This window comes from Acomys minous (assembly GCF_964271855.1).
Source record: "Acomys minous genome assembly, chromosome: 13".
Taxonomy (NCBI): Eukaryota; Metazoa; Chordata; class Mammalia; order Rodentia; family Muridae; genus Acomys; species Acomys minous.
This window is the reverse complement of record NC_140495.1, coordinates 86255788-86276928: the sequence shown is the minus strand read 5'-3', so window position 1 is coordinate 86276928 and position 21141 is coordinate 86255788. Positions and strand designations below refer to the sequence as shown.

The window sequence follows — 21141 nt, the reverse complement described above, 5'->3', positions numbered from 1 at the left end:
ACTAAAACAGAACACCACTATAGCTCATTTTCTTGATCAAGTGTTCTTTAAAAAGAAAAGCACTGCCTGTGTCCTGAGGGCAGTTCTGAGTTTCCTTGATTGGTTTCTGTTGATGACTAGCCACACAATATCAAAGCTCTTAACTCATTTGCCAGAAACTGGTTGCTTGAGCCTAAATGCTAAAACCTCATTTCAGACTGTAAGTCTTAATGCATGTATTTTGTATAGCCAAGGACCAGAGCTATTCAAACACTAAAACTCACAATAACGGTACCTTTAGCAGTGCCAACTCTGCTCTCACATCTTGTAGTTCAGAGTCTCTTTGTTCCAGCAATGACCTCAGGTTTTCATGCTCCATTACAAGAACCTTTGCATTGTGGACTTCATTTTTGCTGTGTGGCGTCTGAGAGAAGTCTTCAACTTGAGCTGAAAGAGCCTGACGTTCCAGGTTTGTTTTTTCATTGGCATTCTTCATTTCTAGAAGATCAAGTTGCAGGGCCTCTTTTGTTGACATAGTTTCTTCTAATTCTTTCTTTATGAGAGTTTTCTCTTGCTCAGAGTTGCTCAGTAAAGCCCTGAGTTCTTCACACTGAACCACACTCTCCTCTTGAAGGCACTTCATCTTCCTTTCTAATTCTAACACTCTCTCATCATGTTCAAAGACCAAGTTATGTTTTTCTTCTTTTATTTTTGCTAAAGATTCACCCACAGCTTGTAGAACGTTTACAACATCTTCCTCTTCCTTTTCTTCTAGAATGCTTGGCCTCATTTCTTTAAGATACTCACACAATTGAGTTTTGACAAAGGACTTCTGAGCTTGCTCATTTTCAAACAGTTTACTTAAATTATCTCGCTCTTCAACCACCAACTGGAGTTTCTTTTCTAACTCACTAACATGCTCTTTCATGGCAAAATCTTTTTGGGACTGAAGAGCTTCCAAATCCCTGCTCAATTGCACCTTTTCAGAATGTAGTCTATCATTTTCCTCAGAAAGAGACCTGATTTTAGATGACAATGCTTCCTGGTCTTCAGTCATAGTTTTCATTTGAACCATGACGCTTTGATCGTTTTGACTCTTTTCTCTTACTATTTCATCTAGTTTCCCTGTTAATTCAGTTACTCTTTGTCTCAGTTCACTGTTGTGCTGGGCAGTTTGTGCTGCTGCTTCCCTGAGTTCCAGAGTCAGTCTCTGCTCCTCTTCCCATTTCTGATGGAGATCATTTATCTCTTCATGGGAAATTTTTAGTTTACTTACAAAATCACCTTTTTCTTCAGCAAGAGAATGTATCTTTGCCTCTAACTCCCGTAACATTGTATCTTTTTGACCAAGACTGGCTAAGTGCATGCTATTGTCTGCCTGAAGGTTCTTTATGGTGTCTTCAAGTTCTGGTACTAATTCTTGTTGAGATAATAACTTTTCATTTTCTCCTCGGAGGCGATTTACAGTTTCAAGGAGAGCATCTTTTTCATTGAAAGCAGTCCTCAGCTTCTGCTGAAGCTCATGAACATCAGATGCTTGCTGTTGCTTCATTGTTTCAAACTCTTGACTTATTTTTCCAGCAGATTCTCCCAGTTCTGTTTGCAAAATTTCCATCATCTCTCGTAAACTCTCATAATTTAGCACAGCTTCTTGCTTTTCATGGTGTAGATTTTCACACTGTTCCTTAAGACCCTGTATTTCAAACATTAATGCTAACTTCTCTTTTTCTGAGTCTGACATAAGTGTCTCACTTAGTTCAGAAATTTCTTTCTGATGGTTGTCCTGAAGACGCTGTATTTCCTTGTTATGTTGTTCCACAGCACAGCAAAGCTGTCTGTTTAAGTCTTCTCGCTCATATTTTAATTTTTCTACTACATAGCCCTGTTCTTCTTTAGCTAGCAGAAGCTCATTAATTTTAAACTCCAAGTCTTCTCGCTCATGGAAAAACTCATCCTTTATATGTTGGGCATCCATTTCAAGTTTTAACTTGAGATTATTCATGTAAGTCACCTCATCTTTTAAGATGCTGTGCTGAGATTCCAGTTCTTTTAAGGAATCTTCCAGTTGTCTGACTTTATCATATACTGCTTGTTCTGCACAAGGGTCTTCCTGTGAGGGCACAGAGCAATTGTGACTTTCCTGGCTTGCCTCTGAGCTGCATTCATTTAAGTTTTCCGACTCACATTGGAGTTTCTCCTGAATGGTCTCACTTGCCCCACTCTGTAGCACTTTATTCTCTTTTAGCTTATTTATTTCTGCCTCATGTTCTTTAGCTGATCTTTCCATTTGAGACATCAGTTCATTAACTTTGTCTCTGTGTGTAGCATGCAGCTGCAAAATCTCTTCTTGAAGAGTATTAATATCTTTTTGGTAGTGCTCAGTGTTTTCCTCAATGACTTTTTGGAGATGAATAATCTCTTCATGTTTTTCCTTGTCGGTAGCTTCTACCTGCTTTTTTAGATATAATCTTTGTTCTTCAAATACCGCCGTAATGTTCTGAATCTCTTCTTGTAGTTTTTTAACATTGTCTTCAGAGTCACTCTGAGATTTAAGCTGTTCTAACAGCTCTAATTGTTTATTTCCTGCATCTTCCAGTTCTCTTTGTAAAATGGCTTTTTCTTTACTGTGCTCTGACTGCACTGCCATCAATTCATTTTTAAAGCTTTCAAGTTCTTTTTCATAGTTTCTATGTGATTGCTCAAACTCTTTCTTCATATCTTCTAGCTTAGTTACAGAATCCTATTATAAAAATATAAGCACAAATAAATACTTGAAGATGAAAGAAATCTCTATGTTCACTAAAAGGTTAACTAAATGGAAAAAGAGATGACCAAAACATACCTAGAGAATTATAACATCTAGATTTCAACAGTTTTGTTTAAGGTTTGCCTCACTAAGTACAACTATTATCATCAATACAAAAATCTATTATGCAAAGTAACTAACAACTAGGAAACTTCTGTATTTAACTATCTTTTTAAAAGTAATAAATTATGTAAGTTTATTTATTTATTTTAATTATGTAAGTTTAAAAGCTTCAATTTGTATCCCCTGAACAGATTAGAAAGACAATTTAGAAAAAAATAAGGTAAAATTTTACAAACAAAAAAGTAACAATGGGCTACTAAATGTCCTAAAACTGAACAGATAATAGTGTTTAGAGTTGGGAAAAACTCAAAATCTTAAGACTTTTATTAAAGAATGATATTGCTATAAAAACATTAAACAATGCAAAAATAAAATATTAGTCTATCTCTGCATAACTATATGAGGATGTCTGTGAGTTTGAAACCAGTCTACAAAACGACTCCAGGACAGCTAAGGCTACACAGAGAAACTCTGTCTTGAAAAACCGAAAAGAAAAAAGAAGGAAATAAAAGAAACACAAGAACATTAATGCTGACTTACCTCAACTTCTTGCTTCACTTTAATATTTTCCTTTTTCAGACATAGACACTGTTGTTCAGTTTCTGCTTTTTCCAGAAGAAGAGCATCCAACCGTTCAGTTAGTACCTGTTTTGGAATGATATGATTTGTCTGACTTAGGTTAAAACAAAAAAAGTGTCTCGCTCTCTGTCTCCCCAGACCCAGTCTCCCAGTCTCATCCCCAGCTCTAAAGCTGAGCACCCATGGCAGCCTTCCCTGGCCCTTCTGCTCCATGAATCCCAAAGTTCTCTTCCTTATAACCTTTCCCCTCCACCTGTTGCTCTGTCCCAGATTCCAGATCCAGGCACCTCTGCTAACCAAAGGGCTGCTCCTCCCTGGGCAAAAGGCAGATCACACCTTTCCAACTCCTTCTGTGATCCAATGCCTAGTCTTATCCCAAGCTCCATCGCAGACAACATGCTGTGGTCTCACTTCTCTGACCCCATTCTCCTCCAACCTTCCTTCCCCTAATTCATCCCAGTATCCCAGCCTCCAACACCAGCAGGCATTCCCTGTGAACACACCAGCTGAGCAGGTCAGGAAAACAGGCAACACACAGCCACCACACTCTCTGAAAATCCAGAAAGGAAACAGAAACCAAGGAACAAAGCACCCAACCAACAAAATAGGTCCAGAACTTAACATTCAGACCTATAATTATCCCAAGACCAGATGCCTCGATGCCAGCATAAGAACAACATCTCTTAACAGCCAGGGCAATATATCTCCACTAAATCCCAGCTATCCTACAACAGGCTCTGAAGCATAGCTGAAGCACAAGAAAAAGACCTTAAAACAGCCTGTATAGAAATGATAGAGGTTCTTAAAGTGGAAATGAATAAATCCCTTAAAGACATCCTGCAAAACCCAAACAAACAGTGGAGGAAATGAATAAACTGCTCAAGACTTGAAATTGGAAATAGAATCAATAAAGAAATCCCAAACTGACAGAATTCTGGAAATAAAAAAAATTAGGAATTCAAAAAAGAACTACAGACACAAGCTTCACTAACAGAATACAAGAAATGGAAGATAAGATTCTCAGACATTGAAGATCTGATAGAAGAAATAGATATATTAAGTTAAAAAAAATAATACAAGCTCAAACCTAAGAATAATCAGGTATAGAGGAAGCAAAAGAAACCCAGCTCAAAGGACCAGAAAGGTTTTCAACAAAATCATAGAAGGAAAAATTTCTAACCTAAAGAAGGAGATGCTATGAAAGCTAGATATCAACAACAGCAGAAACAGCAGAAAGCTTACAAATGCAAGGAAACTAAACAACTCTCTACTGAATGAATGCTCGGTCAAGACAGAAATCTGAAAATTAGAGAGTGTTTGGAATTCAATGAAAACGAATACACAACACACGCAAACTTATGGGACACAATGAAAGAAGAGCTAAGAAAAAAGTTCATAGCTCTAAGTGCATACATAAAAAATTTGGAATGATGTCATACTAGCAACTTAATAGAAAAACAATAAAGAGCTGGTTGAGAAAATCAACAAGATAGACAAACAAAATAATGGACTAACTACTCTCATGAACATAGATGCAAAAATCCTCAATAAAAAACTGAATCTAGGAACACATCAAAAAGATCATCCACCATGATAAAGCAGGAGTCATTCCAGAGATACAGGGCCGGCTCAGCATATGAAAAGCAGTAAATGTAATTCATCATATAACAAACTGAAAGAAAAAAGCCACATGATCATCTCATTAGATTCAGTAAAGGCCTTTGACAAAATCCAACACCCCTTCATGGTCTGGAGAGATTTGGGATACAAGAGACATACCCAAACATAATAAAGATCACATCCAAAGACCTTCTAGGTCTGTGTGATCTGGCTGGAATACAAGCATGCCTTTAATCCAAGGGACAGAGGTAAGTAGATCTGAGTTCAAGGCCAGCCTGGTATAGAACAAGTTTCAGGCAAAGAAAAGCTTAGGTCCCGGCGTGGTGGTGTGTGCCTTTAATCCCAAACAATGAAGGTAAAGTCAGTTGGTAGAAAGAAGCACTCATGTTTGAAAGTGATGTTTAATTGACTGTCAGAAAAAAAGTGTCAAATCGGAGAAAGATCGGACAGAATAGGATATACCAACTCTCAGGAGAACAGAAAGGAAAGGGAAAGCACTTAAGGAGCAATGTAGAGGAGGCAGTTTTACCAAGACAGTTTTACAGAGAGAGGTTGAAGGAGAGAACAAGCTAGACACGGGTGATGACAGAATAAGCCAGAGAGAGAATGAAGAGCCAGAAGATTAGAAAAGATTGCAGGAGTTAGTTTGAGGCCAAGCAGAGCAATGCTGGGCTGAGAGAGAAGCCAGATTGAATAAGTCAGCTGGGAAGGGAGTTTGAGCCAGAACAGCTGAGTCAAACCATCAAACCAGCCATCCCAGAGCTCAGAAAGAACAAGAAAGGGTGAGCTTATTAAGCAGTAGGTCTCAGAAGCTGAAAACATTCTAGACCTAGGTTAGATAGTATGGAGGCTAGAAGCTTCAAGCAATAGGCCTAGGTTAGCAGACTGAGGTAGTAAGCCTCCCAGACAACAACTGAAACAGACCAACAAAAATTATTTTTATAGGAATTCTACTAAAATCAGGAATAAGAAAAGGTTGTTCACTCTTCTCCATGTGTTTTCAATATAGTACTTAGATGTTTTAGTTACAATAAGATAACTGAGTGAGATCAAGGGTATACAAATTAGAAAGGAAGAAGTAGTATATATAAGCCATCCTAAAAATTCTACTAGGGAACTCCAATGGATGATAAATACTTTCAGAAAAATACCTGGATACAAGGTTAACTTTAAAAACATCAGTAACCCTCCTATGTCAAATGACAAAGGGACTTAGAAAGAAATCAGGGAAACAACATTTTTCACAATAGCTCAAATAATATAAAATATCTTGAGGTAACGCTCACCAAACAAATGAGACAAGAAGTATGACAAGAACTTCAAATTTTTGAGAAAGACTTGAAGAAGATATCAGATGGAAAGATCTCCCATGCTCATAGATCAGTAGGATTAACATAGTAAAAATGGCCATTCTACCAAAAGTAACCTACAGATTCAACAGAATCCCAATCAGAATTACAAGACAATTCTTTACAGACCTTGAAAGAAAGGACAATTCTCAACTTCATATGAAGAAACAAAAACCCAGGATAGTTAAAGCAATCCTGAACAATAAAAGAACTTCTAGACGTACTACCATCCCTGATTTTTAAGTTGTACGACAGAGCTATAGTAATCAAAACAGCTGTAAGGTACTGGCTAAAAACAGACATGTTGATCAATGGAATTGAATTGAAGACCCAAATGTAAATCCACACATTTATGGACACCTGAGTTTTGATAAAGAAGCCATAAATACACAATGGAAAAAAGAAAGCATCTTCAACAAATGGTGCTAGCCTAACTGAATGTCAGCATGTAAAATAATGCAAATTAATCCATATCTATCATCCTGCATAAAACTCAAGTCTAAGCGAATCAAAGACTTCAATATAAAAACCAGACACACTGAACCTGACAGAAGAGAAATTGAGGAATAACTTTAAACCCATTGGCACAGGAAACAACTTCTTCAACAGAACACCAACAGCTCAGGCATTAAGATCAAAATAAATAAATGGGACCTCCTGAAACTGAAAAGCTTTTGTAAGGCAGAGGACACCATCAACAGGACAAAATGGCAGCCTACAGAATGGGAAAAGATTTCTTTATCAGCTCTATATCCAATAGAGGGCTAGTATCCAAAATGCATAAAGAACTCAAGAAACCAGACACCAAGAAGACAAATAATCCAACTAAAATTGTGGCACACATCTAAACAAAGAATTTTCAATAGAAGTCAAATGGTTAAGAAATACTTAAAGAACTGTTCAACATCCTTAGCCATCAGGATGCAAATCAAAACAACTTTGAGATTCTATCTTACACCTGTCAGAATGGCTAAGATCAATAACACACATGACAGCTCATGCTGGTGAGGATGTGGAACAAGGGGAACTTTTGTCCATTGCTTGTGGGACTGCACACTTATACAGCCGCTTTGTAAATCAGTATAGCAGTTTCTCAGAAACTTCAAACTCAATCTATCTCAAGATCCAGCTATACCACTCCTTGGCATATACCCAAAGGATGTTCTACCATAGGACACTTGCTCAACTATTTTCATGTTAGCTTTATTCGTAATAACTAGAAACTGGAAGCAACCTAGATGCCTCTCAACTGAGGAATGGATAAAAAAAAAAAGATACATTTACACAATGGAGTATTACTCTGCAGTTAAGAAGAAATGACATAATGAAATTTGTAGGCAAATGCATGTAACCAGAAAAAATTATCCTGACTGAGGTAACCCAGACCCAGAGAAGACAAATATGGTATGTATTAATTTATAAGTAGATATTAGCCATGAAGTAAATGATAATCAAGCTACAAGTTGTAGATCCAGGGAAGTTAAAGAGGAAGTAGTGTAAGAGGGAATGCTTGGATCTCCCTGGAGCCGGATAACAACACAGATTTTACAGGAAACTGGGGCAGCTGGAGATAGTAGATGTTGGGGAGAGGGATCAGGTTGGGAGGGGGAGTTGGGGGGGAGGGAGAATATGTAGGGGAGACAGTTGGAATTTGGGAGCATTTGGGGGTTGGTGTGGAAACCTAGTGCAGTGGAAGCTCCCTGGAATCTATGAAGGTGATCCTAATGAGTTATCCTAGTAATGGGGGATACAGAACTTCAGCTGGCCATCTCTAGTAGCCAGGCAAGGCTTCTGGTAGTGGGACTTGGTTACATTCAATTGAGTTGTTGGCAAGTGGTCTCTTGGGAATCCGCAAACAGTCCAGGCTGTTGCCAAGATAAAGGGGTGCTTTTCAACAAACTGACAGTGGGGCCCCATTGCTGAGGACAACACCCACAGGATTCACTGAACATGGAAAGGTCAAGCTGATGCCTACAAAGAGCCTTCATCCTTATGATGCAGAAAGGTACTCCACAAGGTACTAAAAGAGAGACGTGGACACCAACCGAGCCTCAAAACCTTTGATTCCTACAAATGCTAGGGTAATGGTGACACAGAACTTGTGGGATTAGCCAACCAATGCCTGATGTGACTTAAAGTCCACTGCACAAGAAGGAAACCATACCCAACACTTCTTGGGTAACCAAGAACCAGAGACTGGATACCTTGGGGAAACCAAACACTACTGGTTTTTAAAATATTGATAAAATAATTCATAATGATATTCTGGTTATTCCACAGATCAGTACCTTATCCAGTCATCATCAAAGATGCAGCAACCCACAGTCAGACATTATGTAGAGAGGTTTCCTTCAAATCCCTCCCCTGAAAGCTCAGGGAATCCCACAGAAGAGGCAGAAAGATTGTAAGAGGCAGAGGGGACAGAGGGCACCAGGAGAACACAGACCTCTGAATCAACTAAACAAGGTACATATGAGCTCACAGAGACTGAAGCAGCAAGCAGAGAGCCAACATGGGTCTGTACCAGGTTCTTTGGGCATATACTGTAGCTATTAGCTTAGATTTTTATGGGGCTCTTGACTGTGAGAATAAGTGGGTCTGACTCTTGTACCTGTTCTTGGGACTCTTTTCCTCCTGTCAGGCTGCTGTGTCCAACTTTCATATAATATTTTTTGCTTTATCTTATTATATTTTATTTTGTCATGTTTGGTCATTACCTCTTAGAAGCCTGTTCTTTTCTAGTGGGAGACAGAAAGGAAGTGGATCCAGGAGGGGAGAAGAGGTGGGTAGGAGCTGGGAGGAGTAGAGAAAGGGAAAACTATAATCAGTATATATTGTATGAGAAAAGAATTTATTTCAATAAAAGAAAAATTCAAAACAAAACAAAAGAAACAAGCCTCAATTCTTTACAACTGTGAAGAATAAATCTATGGTTTATGAACAACAACAAAATAGTGTCTTGACTACTTGTCTAATTATCTTTCTACCTTTTCCAAGCTATGTTAAAGTGAAAATGAAAGATTAAAAAAGGTAAAAAACTATTAGGAACAAAGGAAAAAGCTGAGTGGTAGTGCCCCATGCTTTTAATCCCGGCACTTGGGAGGCAGAGGCAGGTGGATCTCTGTGATTTTGAGGCTAAACCTGGTCTACAAAGCGAGTTCCAGGACAGCCACAGCTGTTACACAGAGAAACCCTGTCTTGGAAAAAACAAAAAACAAAAACAAAAGAACAAACAAAAACAAAAACAATAGAAAAAACAATGTTAAGGACATAGAAATTTTCAACATGCTTTTGGAAAACAATGTGAAAGAAGATAAGCTAAGTCAGAAAGAGAATGCTCTACAAGAAGGGCCTGTGGAGGGAGGCCTATGTTAGAAGCTGGCAAAGAGTCTAGAGAAACGAGATCTCCAGATTGGCTATTCCAAGAGCATAGATCCGTCGTAGAGTCCTTGCTTAGCATGAGTGAGGGCTGGATTCATTTTCCAGCATTATGGAAACAAACAAACAAACCAAACAACCAACCAATTAGAAATAACAGATATTGTCAATGGAAGTGTAATGCGTGGGTTTTAAAGACTGAGGATTGGCGGCTGTGTAGGCTCAGGGATTAAGAGCACATACTGCTCTTGCAGACAACCCCAGCTAGGCTCTCCAGCACCCATGCTGAAAGGCTCACAACCATCCATAACTCCAGCTCCAGGGGATCTAACACACTCTGTTGGACGGACACACACACACACAATTTTTGGAGAGCAGTCATTCTCAACCTTCCTAATGCTGTGACCCCTTAATGCAGTTCGTCATGCTGTGGTGAGCCCAATCATGAAATTATTTTTGTTGCTACTTCATAACTGTAATTTTGCTACTATTATGAACTGTAATGTAAATATCTGGTATGTAGGATATCTGGTAGGTGACCTCTGTCAACGGGTCATTCAATCCCCAATGGCCTTGTGACCAACAGGTTGAGAACTGGTTATAAAGAAACACTCTGTAACAAACAAACAAAAATAGGAACCTGGCTGACAATGTGAACAGGGCACAGTTAAAGAACAGGCAGGGAATAGTCTTGTTTCTCCTCTTAGAAGGCAGATTGACAGCACCGGATGATGGCTGATATGTTTAATGCCAATACTTGGTAAGCATAGGTAAGTGGATTTCTGTGTTTGAGGCCAGCCTGATGTACAGAGTGAGTGCCAGGAATGCCAAGGCAACACAGAGAAACCATGTATTTTTACTAAAACATCTTTAGACAGACTTATCCTTTTTAGAAAATGTGTGGGAAGGCAAGTCAATGAAGTGAAAACTAGATCAACCAGCCAAGTCAGTTCTATTTAAAAAAATAAAAGTTAAGACAGGTCTAACCAGGCAAACGGAGAGAACACAGAGGTTACAATGTAACTAAAAAAAAAAAAAGAATATCTCTATATAAATCAGAGCTTAAAGAGTTAGAGATATTAAACTATCAATAATATTGAAACTTTACTTACTCAAGAAACATTATGAAGCACACTACTGCTTACTAATGAAAACTGTGGGGTAAAGGAAATGAACACAAGATAAGATTTCAAGGAACAGAGAATTATCTCAGTGTCATATGAACTTGTCCAGAAAAAACAAAGCAAAAAATAATTTGCAAGATATTTTATAAAATCAACAAAATGCAAAAAAACAACTGAAGTAAGTTATAAAAAGTGAAAATCAAACGTCCATTTTCCGCAAGTCTAGATGTTTCTAATCAGGATTACATCTAGTTTGGTCACTGTGACAGGAATAATTCTTGAGCCAGGAGTTCAAGGCTGGCCTGGGAAAAATGGTGAGTTCCTAGTCCCCTTCATTCCATATATATGTATATAAAAGATTGTAACTGCCAAACAGAAAAAATTAAATTTATTATAATTTATTCATATTACATCCCAATTGTTATCCTCTCGCTTGTATCTTCCTGTTCCCACCCACCCTCCCTCCCTCTTCTGCCTTATTCCCCTCCCCTGGACCTCTGAGAGAAGGGGACCTCATTCTCTACCATACAGGCACAGCCTATCAGGTCTCATCTGCATAGCCTGAATCCCCTTCCTCTGTGTGCCACAGGGCCTCCCCCACCTAGGGAAAGTGATCTTATCGGGGCACCACAGTTCATGTCAGAGGCAGTCCCCACTCTCCCCCACAAGCTGTCCATTGGCTAGATCTGACCATCAAGGCCAGGGAATCTGGACCCAGGGGTGCCTGCACAAACTACTGCACCAATCAAGGACAATGCATACAGTGAGCCAAACAGAAATTTTAATATAATAATGGAAAAATAAAAGGCAAAGTTATTTCTGGATAAGTTGAACGATAGCTTATGAAAGACATAAAAGGAAAACTTGTTTACAGAGTTTATGAGCACTTACACAAACAAACAAACAAACAAACAGGCCCTATAGGTACTTAGGAACTACTGAGAATGTCACAGAAGTAGCTACACATAAGACTGGCATGTAAAGCAGGTCTGTTTGGATACTAGGAACAAGCAATTGAAAGACACAATCCAGCAGACACAGCTTACCGCTCTCCCACGGGTCCTCTCAGCCCTCCCTTGTAAGCGTCTCCATTTCGCTGTCAGCTGCCAACCCCCAAACACACTTTCTATTAGGGACTGCGGTGACCACTGGGCCTCGGGTAGGTGTTTCTCATCCTTCCTGTCCTCCATTACCCTCTGTCCAGTAGCAGCCTGCTTGCAGAAGCATTGTCTACACCCCAACTCCATTCATTGGACCTCACTTCTTAGTGGGCACCCAGGGTCCCTCTAACCCTTTTATCTTTGTTTCTCTGGACTTTTTCTTTGTCCTACTGCTGCCTCCTAGCAAGAGTCCCTCCTCCCCAACCCATCCACTCCTTGGAGACTCCCCTAGCTCTTTCCCAAAGCCCCCTTAAGCCTTTCCTCTTAGCCCAACTCCATTCCTTTCTGCCGACATCGGACCTGCAGAGGCCCCACAGCCACCACACTGGCTTAGGATCTAGAGAGGGCAATGGCAACCAAAGAGCAGAACACCCACTGACAAAGACAAGACCAGATACTAAGACCAACGCATATCTCAAACTTAATAACTCCAGATGCCTAGACCACAGCACAGAATCATCAACATGAAACAGATAAGACAATATGCCTCAAACAGAACCCAGTAATGCTATTACAGTGGACCCTGAGAAATATAATATAGCTTAAACATAAATCAGTCTCCAAAATAGCAATTATGAACATATACAAGAATCTTAAAGAAGATTTGAATAAACCTCTACTTTTAAAAAGATTTATTATATATGTGTGTGTGTGTGTGTGTGTGTGTTTTCTGCATGTACACTTGCATACCAGAAGAGGGCAGATTCCGTGGGCCTATTGTTACAGACTGTAGTGAGCAGCCAGCCATGTAGGTGCTAGGAGTTGAACTCAGCACCTCTGGAAGAACAGTCAGTGTTCTTTAACCACTGAGCCATCTCTCCCGCCCTACGAATAAACCTCTTTTTTAAAGATTTATTTATTTATTATGTATACAGTATTCTGCCTGCATGTATGCTTGCAGGCCAGAAGGGGGCACCAGATCTCATTATAGATGGTTGTGAGCCACCATGTGGTTGCTGGCAAGTGAACTCATGACCCCTGGAAGAGCAGCCAGTGCTCTGAGCTATCTCTCCAGCCCACGAATAAATCTCTTAATGAAGACCACAATAACACAAAGAAACAGTTGAGTGAAATAATGAAAATGATTCAAGACATGAAAGTAGATTTACTAAAGAAACTGAGCTAAAGAAAATGCAAACTGAAATAAAATTAGAAATGAAAAGTTTAGGATGTCAAACAAAAAACCTCAGAAGTAAGCCTCACAGAGAGTATAAAACATAGAAGAGAGAATCTCAGGCACTAAAGAGAATGTAGAAGAAATGGATACCTCAGTTAAAGAAAATGTGAAATCTGGAAAAAACCAAGCATCCAGAAAAGACCAAATCTACAAATAATAAGGATAGAAGGAGAAGAAACCCAGGTCAAAGGCATGGAAATATTTTTAACAAAACCATAGAGGAAAATATCTCTAATCTAAAGCAAGAGGTGACTATCATGCACACCAAATAGACAGGACCAGAAAAGAAATTCCCCAAGACACATAATAATCAAACCACTAACTGTACTGAACAAAGAAAGGGTATTAAATCCCACAAGGGAAAAAGACCAAGTCACATTAGAATGCACATGACTTACCAAAGTTAAACTAAGTTCAAATGACCAATTTAAATGAACCCTTAACTCCTAGTGAAATAGAAGCAGTAATTAAGTCTCCCAAGCAAAAAAGCCCAGAGCCAGAGTGAAAGCAAAATTTAAGCAGACCTTCAGAGAATTAATGCCAATGATGTTCAAATTATTTGACAAAATGTAAACCAAAGGGATGTTTGTTTTTATGAGATTGCTATAACTATACGTAAACCACAGAAAGATCCAAAAACCAAAAACAGACCAATAGTCTTTATGAACATAGATGCAAAAATTCTCAATAAAATACTTGTAAATGGTACCTGCTGGTAGCGGGGTATTCAGCTTTACCTAACAGAGTGACATGATGTGTATCACCCACAGGCAGCCTCGCATTCAGGAGTAGCTGACCAACATGAAAATGCAGTTTTTTCATTTGTATGTTTTGTTATGATTTTGCTTTTTTCCTTGACAGAAACAAACAACAACAAACCCCCATGAAATTGGGTGGGTAAAGAAGAGCAGAAGATGTTGGGACAGGGGAAAGAATATGATCAAAAATATCGAGTGAAGCATTTTTAAAAAGTTTACAAAGTGCAACAAAAAATTATTTTTATTTCAAGTGTATGAGCATTTGCCTGAGTGCATGTACATGCACCATGTGTGTAGCTGGTGCCTGTGGAGGCCAGGTAACTCCTCTGGAACTGAGTTACAAGGATTGTAAGCCAGCATGTGGGCCTTGAGAACCCACCCCTGGGTCCTCTGCAAGAAGAAACAGCAAGTGCTCTTAACTGTGGAACCATCTCCGGTCCCAAAATAAAATTATTGATGAGTATTCCAAATTTGTGTTGTCGCACTCTGTAGACTATCTCTTCTAATCTCTATAATCAACCATTCTTTTTCACCCTCCTTTTTTTTTGATATTGAAAAGTTAAAATTAATCTCCTGACGTCCCAGGTTGGCAAAACGAGGAGAAAGAAACAAAGACAGTTTGTCTTGATATCACTGGGAGAACAAAGGCTCCTTAAGACTTCCTGTACTTTTTATGCGAAATTAAGCAAGATTTTGACACCTGGTGCGGTGGCACACACCTTTAACCCCAGCACCTGGGAGGAACAGGCAGGTGGATCTCTGAGTTAGAGGACAGCCTGGTCTACTAGAGAGTTCTAGGACAGCCAAGCCTACACAGAGAAGCCTTGTTTATCAAAAGAAAGAAAGAAGGAAGATAGACTTTGCCATTCAACAAAAAGAAAACATGTGACTAACACACCAAGTGACAGGGATCTGGCAAGTTGAGTTGAGATTACTAGGGAAATGTGTTGAGATCCCCCGACGCCCTGAGGCAGCTATCAGATCTGGGTCTATCTGCACATCACTGAAGTGCTACACACGAGACCAGCGCAGGAAAGATATGGAAGAAATAACCATGAGGGAGGCTATTGGTTTTTTTTGTTTTTTGTTTTTGTCTGAAATGAGACAACATCCCTCTCTGCCATCTCACCATAACTATGACTTAAAGAACTAAAAAGCTAAACCAAGGCCCGTAATGAAGTGATTGAATAACAAGCAAGATTGTCTCTAGCAGGCAGACGGTCCTCAAGGAAAACTTATCTATTACTAGACATTTTCTTTAAGTAAACAGAAACTATTTTATTACCTTAATAATATCATCATTTCCTCCATCAACAGGTTTTGATTTGAGTTCTTCAATTTCTTTGTCTAATTCTAAATAATTAAAAAGATTCTAGTTTAAAATTAAGAAAACAATTACTACTAAACTGAAAAGTACATTCTAAGAATCCCAAGCCTATAAATTACAATGTATTTAAGAAGTCAGTACTTGGAGAATCACTAACTCCATCCAAATAACAGCAGTCCTTTCCCCCCATCTTAATATAAAAATTTTCATTTGGAATAGTGGTCTAAACATCCACCACTCTGCTTTAGTGCACATGAACAACTGTGTTTCACCTGAAACTGTATTCACTTCTTCCCTTCCCGTCTTTTTTTTTTTTTAACTCATCCACATAGATATAGAGGGCTTGCTATGCTGCCCAAGCTGGTCTTGAAATGCTGGGCTCATCTGATGCTTCTGCCCCAGCCTCTAGAGTTGCGGGGACTAGGGGTGTGTACCACTGTGACTAATTACCCTGATAATTTGGAAGCATGTCCCACACATTCTATTCTTTTTATTGTAAATATTTACTATAGACTCTTAAAGCAATAGCTGAACCCATATCAAACATATGTATCAATCTGACTATTTCATCAATGCACATCTAGTTCCAGAGCTTAGGTCATTTCTTTCTTGGTTACAAACTGGTCCAATTTCTAAAAATAAATTTGATCTGTTCTGGTTGAAAAATAAACCTTGGCAATGAAAAAAATCTTAAGTTATCAGGCATTCAAGAGTTCTCCCAACCATACAAAGGATGCCAATATAATTCTTTCTTTTGGAATAAGAAAAGACATCAAATAGGGAATCAACCAACTTCAGCACGCACATATACTCCAAAGCTCCGAGAATGTCTTTGGGTTACACTTTGTGCCTTTAACATTTCAACTGACTTCTCTAAAAGATATGGTTAGTTTAGAATTTAACAATTCATGTGACATGCAAAGGGGTTTATTATAACATTAAGAAAATATTCCTAGCTGGGTGCAGTAGCGCACGCCTGTAATCCCAGCATTTAGGGAGGAAGAGGCAGGCAGATCTCTGTGAGTTTGAGGCCAGCCTGGTCTACAAAGTGAGTCTAGGACAGCCAAGGCTACACAGAGAAACCCTATCCAGAACCTCCTCCTCCACTCAAGAAAAAAAAGAAAGAAAGAAAGAAAATATTCCTCTTTGGCTTTAGGTTTGTTTGTTTGTTTGTTTGCCAGGTAAGGTTTCTCTGTGTAGCCTTGGCTGTCCCCGAACTCTGTACACTAGGCTGGCCTTCTGGACTACTGGAATTAAAGATATGAGCCACCACCAACCCACATGAAAACATTTCTCTGGGCTGGAGAGATGGCTCAGTGGTTAAAAGCACTGGCTGCTCTTCCAGAGGACCTCGGTTCAAATCCCAGCACCGACACAAGCAGCCCACAACTCTCTGTAACTCTAGTTCTGGGGGGATCCAATGTCCTAACATGGACATACATGCAGGCAAAACCACCAATACACATAAAAAAATATTAAATTAAAAAACTGTGTTACTTTATTTACTCAAAGGTAATTGCAAGGCTGGGCATGGGGGTGTAATGAAAAAATATGCCCTGTAATTTCAAACCCAGTACCTGTGCATCTTGCTTTAGCTTTCTGTAGCAACATCATTTGCTTCTTGGCAAACTTGATGAGATCTTCTCTGGGCAGTGTTTCCAGCTGAAAGGTGTAATCATATCACTGAGTTTTATAACCCATGTTTCTAGTGTGTCCCTCCCCCCCAAAGAAATACGATGTCTGCCTAAAAACACAATCATTCTAAATAGTCAAGCCAATCAATCACATTTCTTAAATTAACAAACATAACTTCAACAAATATAATTGGATGAATCAAAATATTAACCGAAGGCCCCAGAATAAAACTCTTAGCGATACCATTAAATTCTCTAACCGTACAACAAGTGAGGGTTGGAACTAAAGATGTTTAGAGCTCTAAAATTCATTGTGTTGTAAGCTGAGAAGTCACGTGCGCATGAAAACATAAGCATAACTACAGACACACGTGAACATCAGCTACCATTTAGGCTTTGACTGAAATGCTAGGGTTTACCGACTGAAAATGATTTCATTTTTGTGCTCTCGGTTTTCTCATCTGCAGAACGAGAATAAAGAGGGCACTTATCTCGTGAAGCTAAAAGGAAGGAATCGGGTACTTAGGCAAATGCCTGGCACTCAGTATGCAAGCAATATACTTCGGTAATAAACCACACCTTCCTGAATCATTGAGCATTAAACATTGTCAGAGCTGTAAGAACGGCGTTATTCAACCCTCCATCGTTTGACTATGGATCTGGAGCCAACAGGATATAGCTCCTTGATTCTTCCCCTTACCTAATCTCGTCTTCATTGTGTCACTGTGTGTGTAAACTTTCATAAAACACACTAGCTAAATGTTTGAAATATGGCAGGAGCTCAGCATAGTGCTAACAAGGAGCAGGAAGTAAACTGCTTGCACATCAGGACATTAAAAAAGAACAGGGGATCAATTAAGTGGTTGTAAATTACGGTAAAACTCCCCGAGGAAAGGTTATTTCTTTAAAATAAGAAGTCCTTCTCCCCCATGCCAAAGTTTTCCAATTCATTCCCTTCCGCGCTACGGGGAACTTGGCGGCAGCGGTCTCCTCACCTTGGATTTCCCGGTTCCTGAGGGTGCTGCAGCCACCCCATCTTGAACAGGATCCTGCAAAACAAAATCGTCACAAGAGCTCATCCCAATTCCAGGTGCGACGCGGGGCCGAAAACCTTGCAGTGAGTTAGAGCCCCTTCAGGAGGTAGCGGCCCGGGGGTGAGGGGGTGGGGGTGGGGGCCATGGCCGTGGCAAGCGCCAGCACCGGGCAGGGGTCCGGCCGCGGAGGCGGGGACAGGGTGCTGGCCATGCCCTCCCACTCCTCGAGTGGCACCGAAGGGCAGCAGGGCGGCGGGAGGCCCACCATTACCTCCATCGCGGCTGCGACCCACGGCCACAGCCGCCTCTTCAGGAGTCCCAGCAGCTGTGCCTCTGACGTCGCGGGTCAAAGGCCGTGTAAGGGGCGGCTACGCCTCCCCCGCGTCTCCAAGGCTACGCGGAGCGGCACTTCCGCTTCCTCCTTGGCGTCCCGGAGGAAGTTCCCTGTGCGCAGGTCCTCTGGCCTGAGCCCAAAGCACACTGAATCTTCTGGCATTGCCTTCGACCCAGTGATAGGATTGAGCTCACATGTTCAGTTTATCACCTTGTTTCCTAATTTTTTTTTTTGGAGGGGGCCGGGGATGTTTGTTTGTTTTGTTTTATGAGACAGGGTCTCTCTGTGTAGCCTTAGCTGTCCTGGACTTGCTTTGTAGAACAGGCTGGCCTCGAACTCACAGCTATCCGTCTGCCTCTGCTTCCCTCAGTGCTGTTTCCTAATTTGTAAGAGATTTTTAATTTTTGTGTGTGTGTGTGGATTATGTGAAACAGATAATTTATATGTGACTTCATTCTGTAAGATGTTCAGAAATGTGTTGCTTTATGAATTGAGAATCAATACCCAGATCCATTAATTTATCATGGGTTGAAAAATGCTGGCATTTTTCAGACTGTGTACTTATAAAAATGAATTTATTGGCTGAGATGCTTCTTGCTGTTGTTAATATTGTCAATTTCAAAGGATCTAGAATCATCTGGGAGACAAGCCTCTAGGCATGGCTGTGAGAGGTGTGTCTAGATTAGATTAGCTGAGCCAGGGAGACCCACAGTAAATGTGGGTGTCGGCATTCCATGGATTGGAGTCCATGGCTGTATACAAAGGAGAAGGCAGATGGAAGGAATTCATCCAGGTGATAGTGTGGGCAGGTAAGAGTGACTAGTGTCTGATAGGGGCTCTCCCTTGTGCTCACTAGTGAGGGGAAAGGCTACAGGGATTCAAGGGTTCTGTCAGAGAGTCCAACCGGCCTTCCCTCTCCTCATAGTTGCTCCCACTGGGATGAAGGCAAGGTAAGGGAAAAACCCCAGAGGACTCCCTACAGAGGAAAGCAAAGAAGAGACGGAAGATATTCCATAGATTGTTGCTGTTGTTGTTATTGTCGTCTTATAGAGTGGTAACAGGGCACCCCTAGACTGACCTAGACCTTAAAAAGAAAATTCTTGATGTTTTCCTTCAGTTAAGCATGGCCTAACTGTAAACTAGAGGATGGAACAGTAGCCATGAATAGGGAGTATTAATTCCGGTGCTGCCTTTTTGCAGGTGAGAGGGCATTTATTCATCAGGTTTTTCAGGTTGTCAACTTTCAGGTGTAGGCACACACTCACGGCAGGTGTAAGGCCTTCAAGCAATTGAACTATCACCCAATTATAGCCATGGAGTATCTCAAGTTACACATGGGTAAAGGCAGGCGTTTAGTTGTTTTAGATCGTGGGTTCTGGAAGCCATGTGGCATGACCTTACGAAATGTAAAGCTATCAGAGGTTCCCTGAAGCATTCAAAAATCCAGTTTTCTCCTTTAAGGTACTCCGAGGGTGGAAAATCATTACCTCTTCTCAATCCTCATTCCCAGGACACAGCGCAACAAGTGACTCTATTCCTACTTTCTTGCTTCTCTGATCCTTCAGAAAACATTTTTCTTCAGTTTTACAGTGGAACGGAAAAGTACAGCACCAGGAACAGTTGAGAGCTCACATCTTGATCCACAAAGTAGAGGCAGAGGAAGAGAGCCATACATGGGGAACAGCACAAGTCTTTTGAAACTCCGAAGCCCAGCCCTAGTAACACACCTTTTCCAATAAAGCCACACTTCCTAATACTTCTCAAACAGTCACAATAGCCAAGTATTCAAATATATGAACCTATTGAGGATGGGGCATTCTCCCTCAAAGCGTGAGAGCAAACAAAACAACCCAGACTTGTTCTTGTTTGCTCACCATAACTGCATGGTAAGACCTCATTGCTGAAGACATTACCAGCATTGGATGGAGAACACCGAGAAGTCGTTCTAAAACCGACCAGGAAACTCCTTTCTGACTAGGTTTCACAGTGCTTGGAAGATGCAATGGAGGCTTCTGGGGGAGAAAAACACCAATGGCCTTACCTGGCACTAGACTTATGTATGTTACAATAGCAACCTGACAGGCAAGCTATGCTCATTGTGAAATCATGGCATGATGGCTTGGAAGATAACCAACTGCTTTGTGATTATATTTTAGGGCCACCCCACAGGATGAATTTCATGTCTGGTATCATCAATCTGGTTAAATGTCCAGGACCAGGAAGACCATAGGCTATACTGGTATTTCACTAAATGATCAGGTTGTCAAATTACCTTCTTTGTAAGAAAATGAAACAAAAACAATAACAAAAAAAACATAACCACATTTTAAAAAATTCTTTGAGAACAGCACCACATATATTTGATCATATTTATCTCCTCCTTCAACCCCACCTTGATCCACTGCCCATTCCAAAACCATGCAGATCTGTGTCCTCCTCTTCCCATTTTCATCGTTGAGTCTAATTCATGCTGCCTGTGTACTCTTTGGCATACATGGGCATCCACAGAATCGTAGCAAAACGACTAGGGGACACATCATAAAAGAAAACAAATTCCCTCCAGTCCGGAAACTATTAGTTACCAATAGCTCCTCAGCTAAGGATGGGTTTTCATGTCCAACTCCTCCCTGTTCAGTCTGATGATGCCATATTGACCTCGGTCTTGTTGATTCTGTTTTTCTGCTGGCCTTTAGCCATCTGGTTGTCCCTGGTGTTGGCTGGGTGTTCCTGATGCTGATAGGATTCCTCAGGGAGGCAGGCAAGGCCTTGAGACTGGTAGTGGATCTCAGGGGATATAGCAGGCTAGTTACTTTTACAGG

The 21141-nt window shown here is 40.4% G+C and overlaps 1 protein-coding gene across 5 annotated transcripts in view; it reads right to left on the bottom strand.

Moving 5' to 3' along the window:
• GCC2 (GRIP and coiled-coil domain containing 2) overlaps positions 1-21141 on the bottom strand; it is a 70235-nt gene that overhangs the window by 31118 nt on the left and 17976 nt on the right. For 2 of the 5 annotated variants that reach the window (XM_084753559.1, XM_084753560.1), the window contains 5 exons: positions 17950-18003; positions 16898-16982; positions 15279-15346; positions 3389-3493; positions 275-2719 (listed from right to left, as the gene is read on the bottom strand). In XM_084753559.1, coding sequence (XP_084609685.1) covers positions 275-2719; positions 3389-3493; positions 15279-15346; positions 16898-16982; positions 17950-18003 — 2757 coding nt within the window. Of the gene's footprint in view, positions 1-274; positions 2720-3388; positions 3494-3763; positions 4067-9113; positions 9146-15278; positions 15347-16897; positions 16983-17949; positions 18004-18259; positions 18392-21141 lie in introns of those variants that run through there. The other 3 variants (XM_084753562.1, XM_084753563.1, XM_084753561.1) reach the window with 3 other exon arrangements.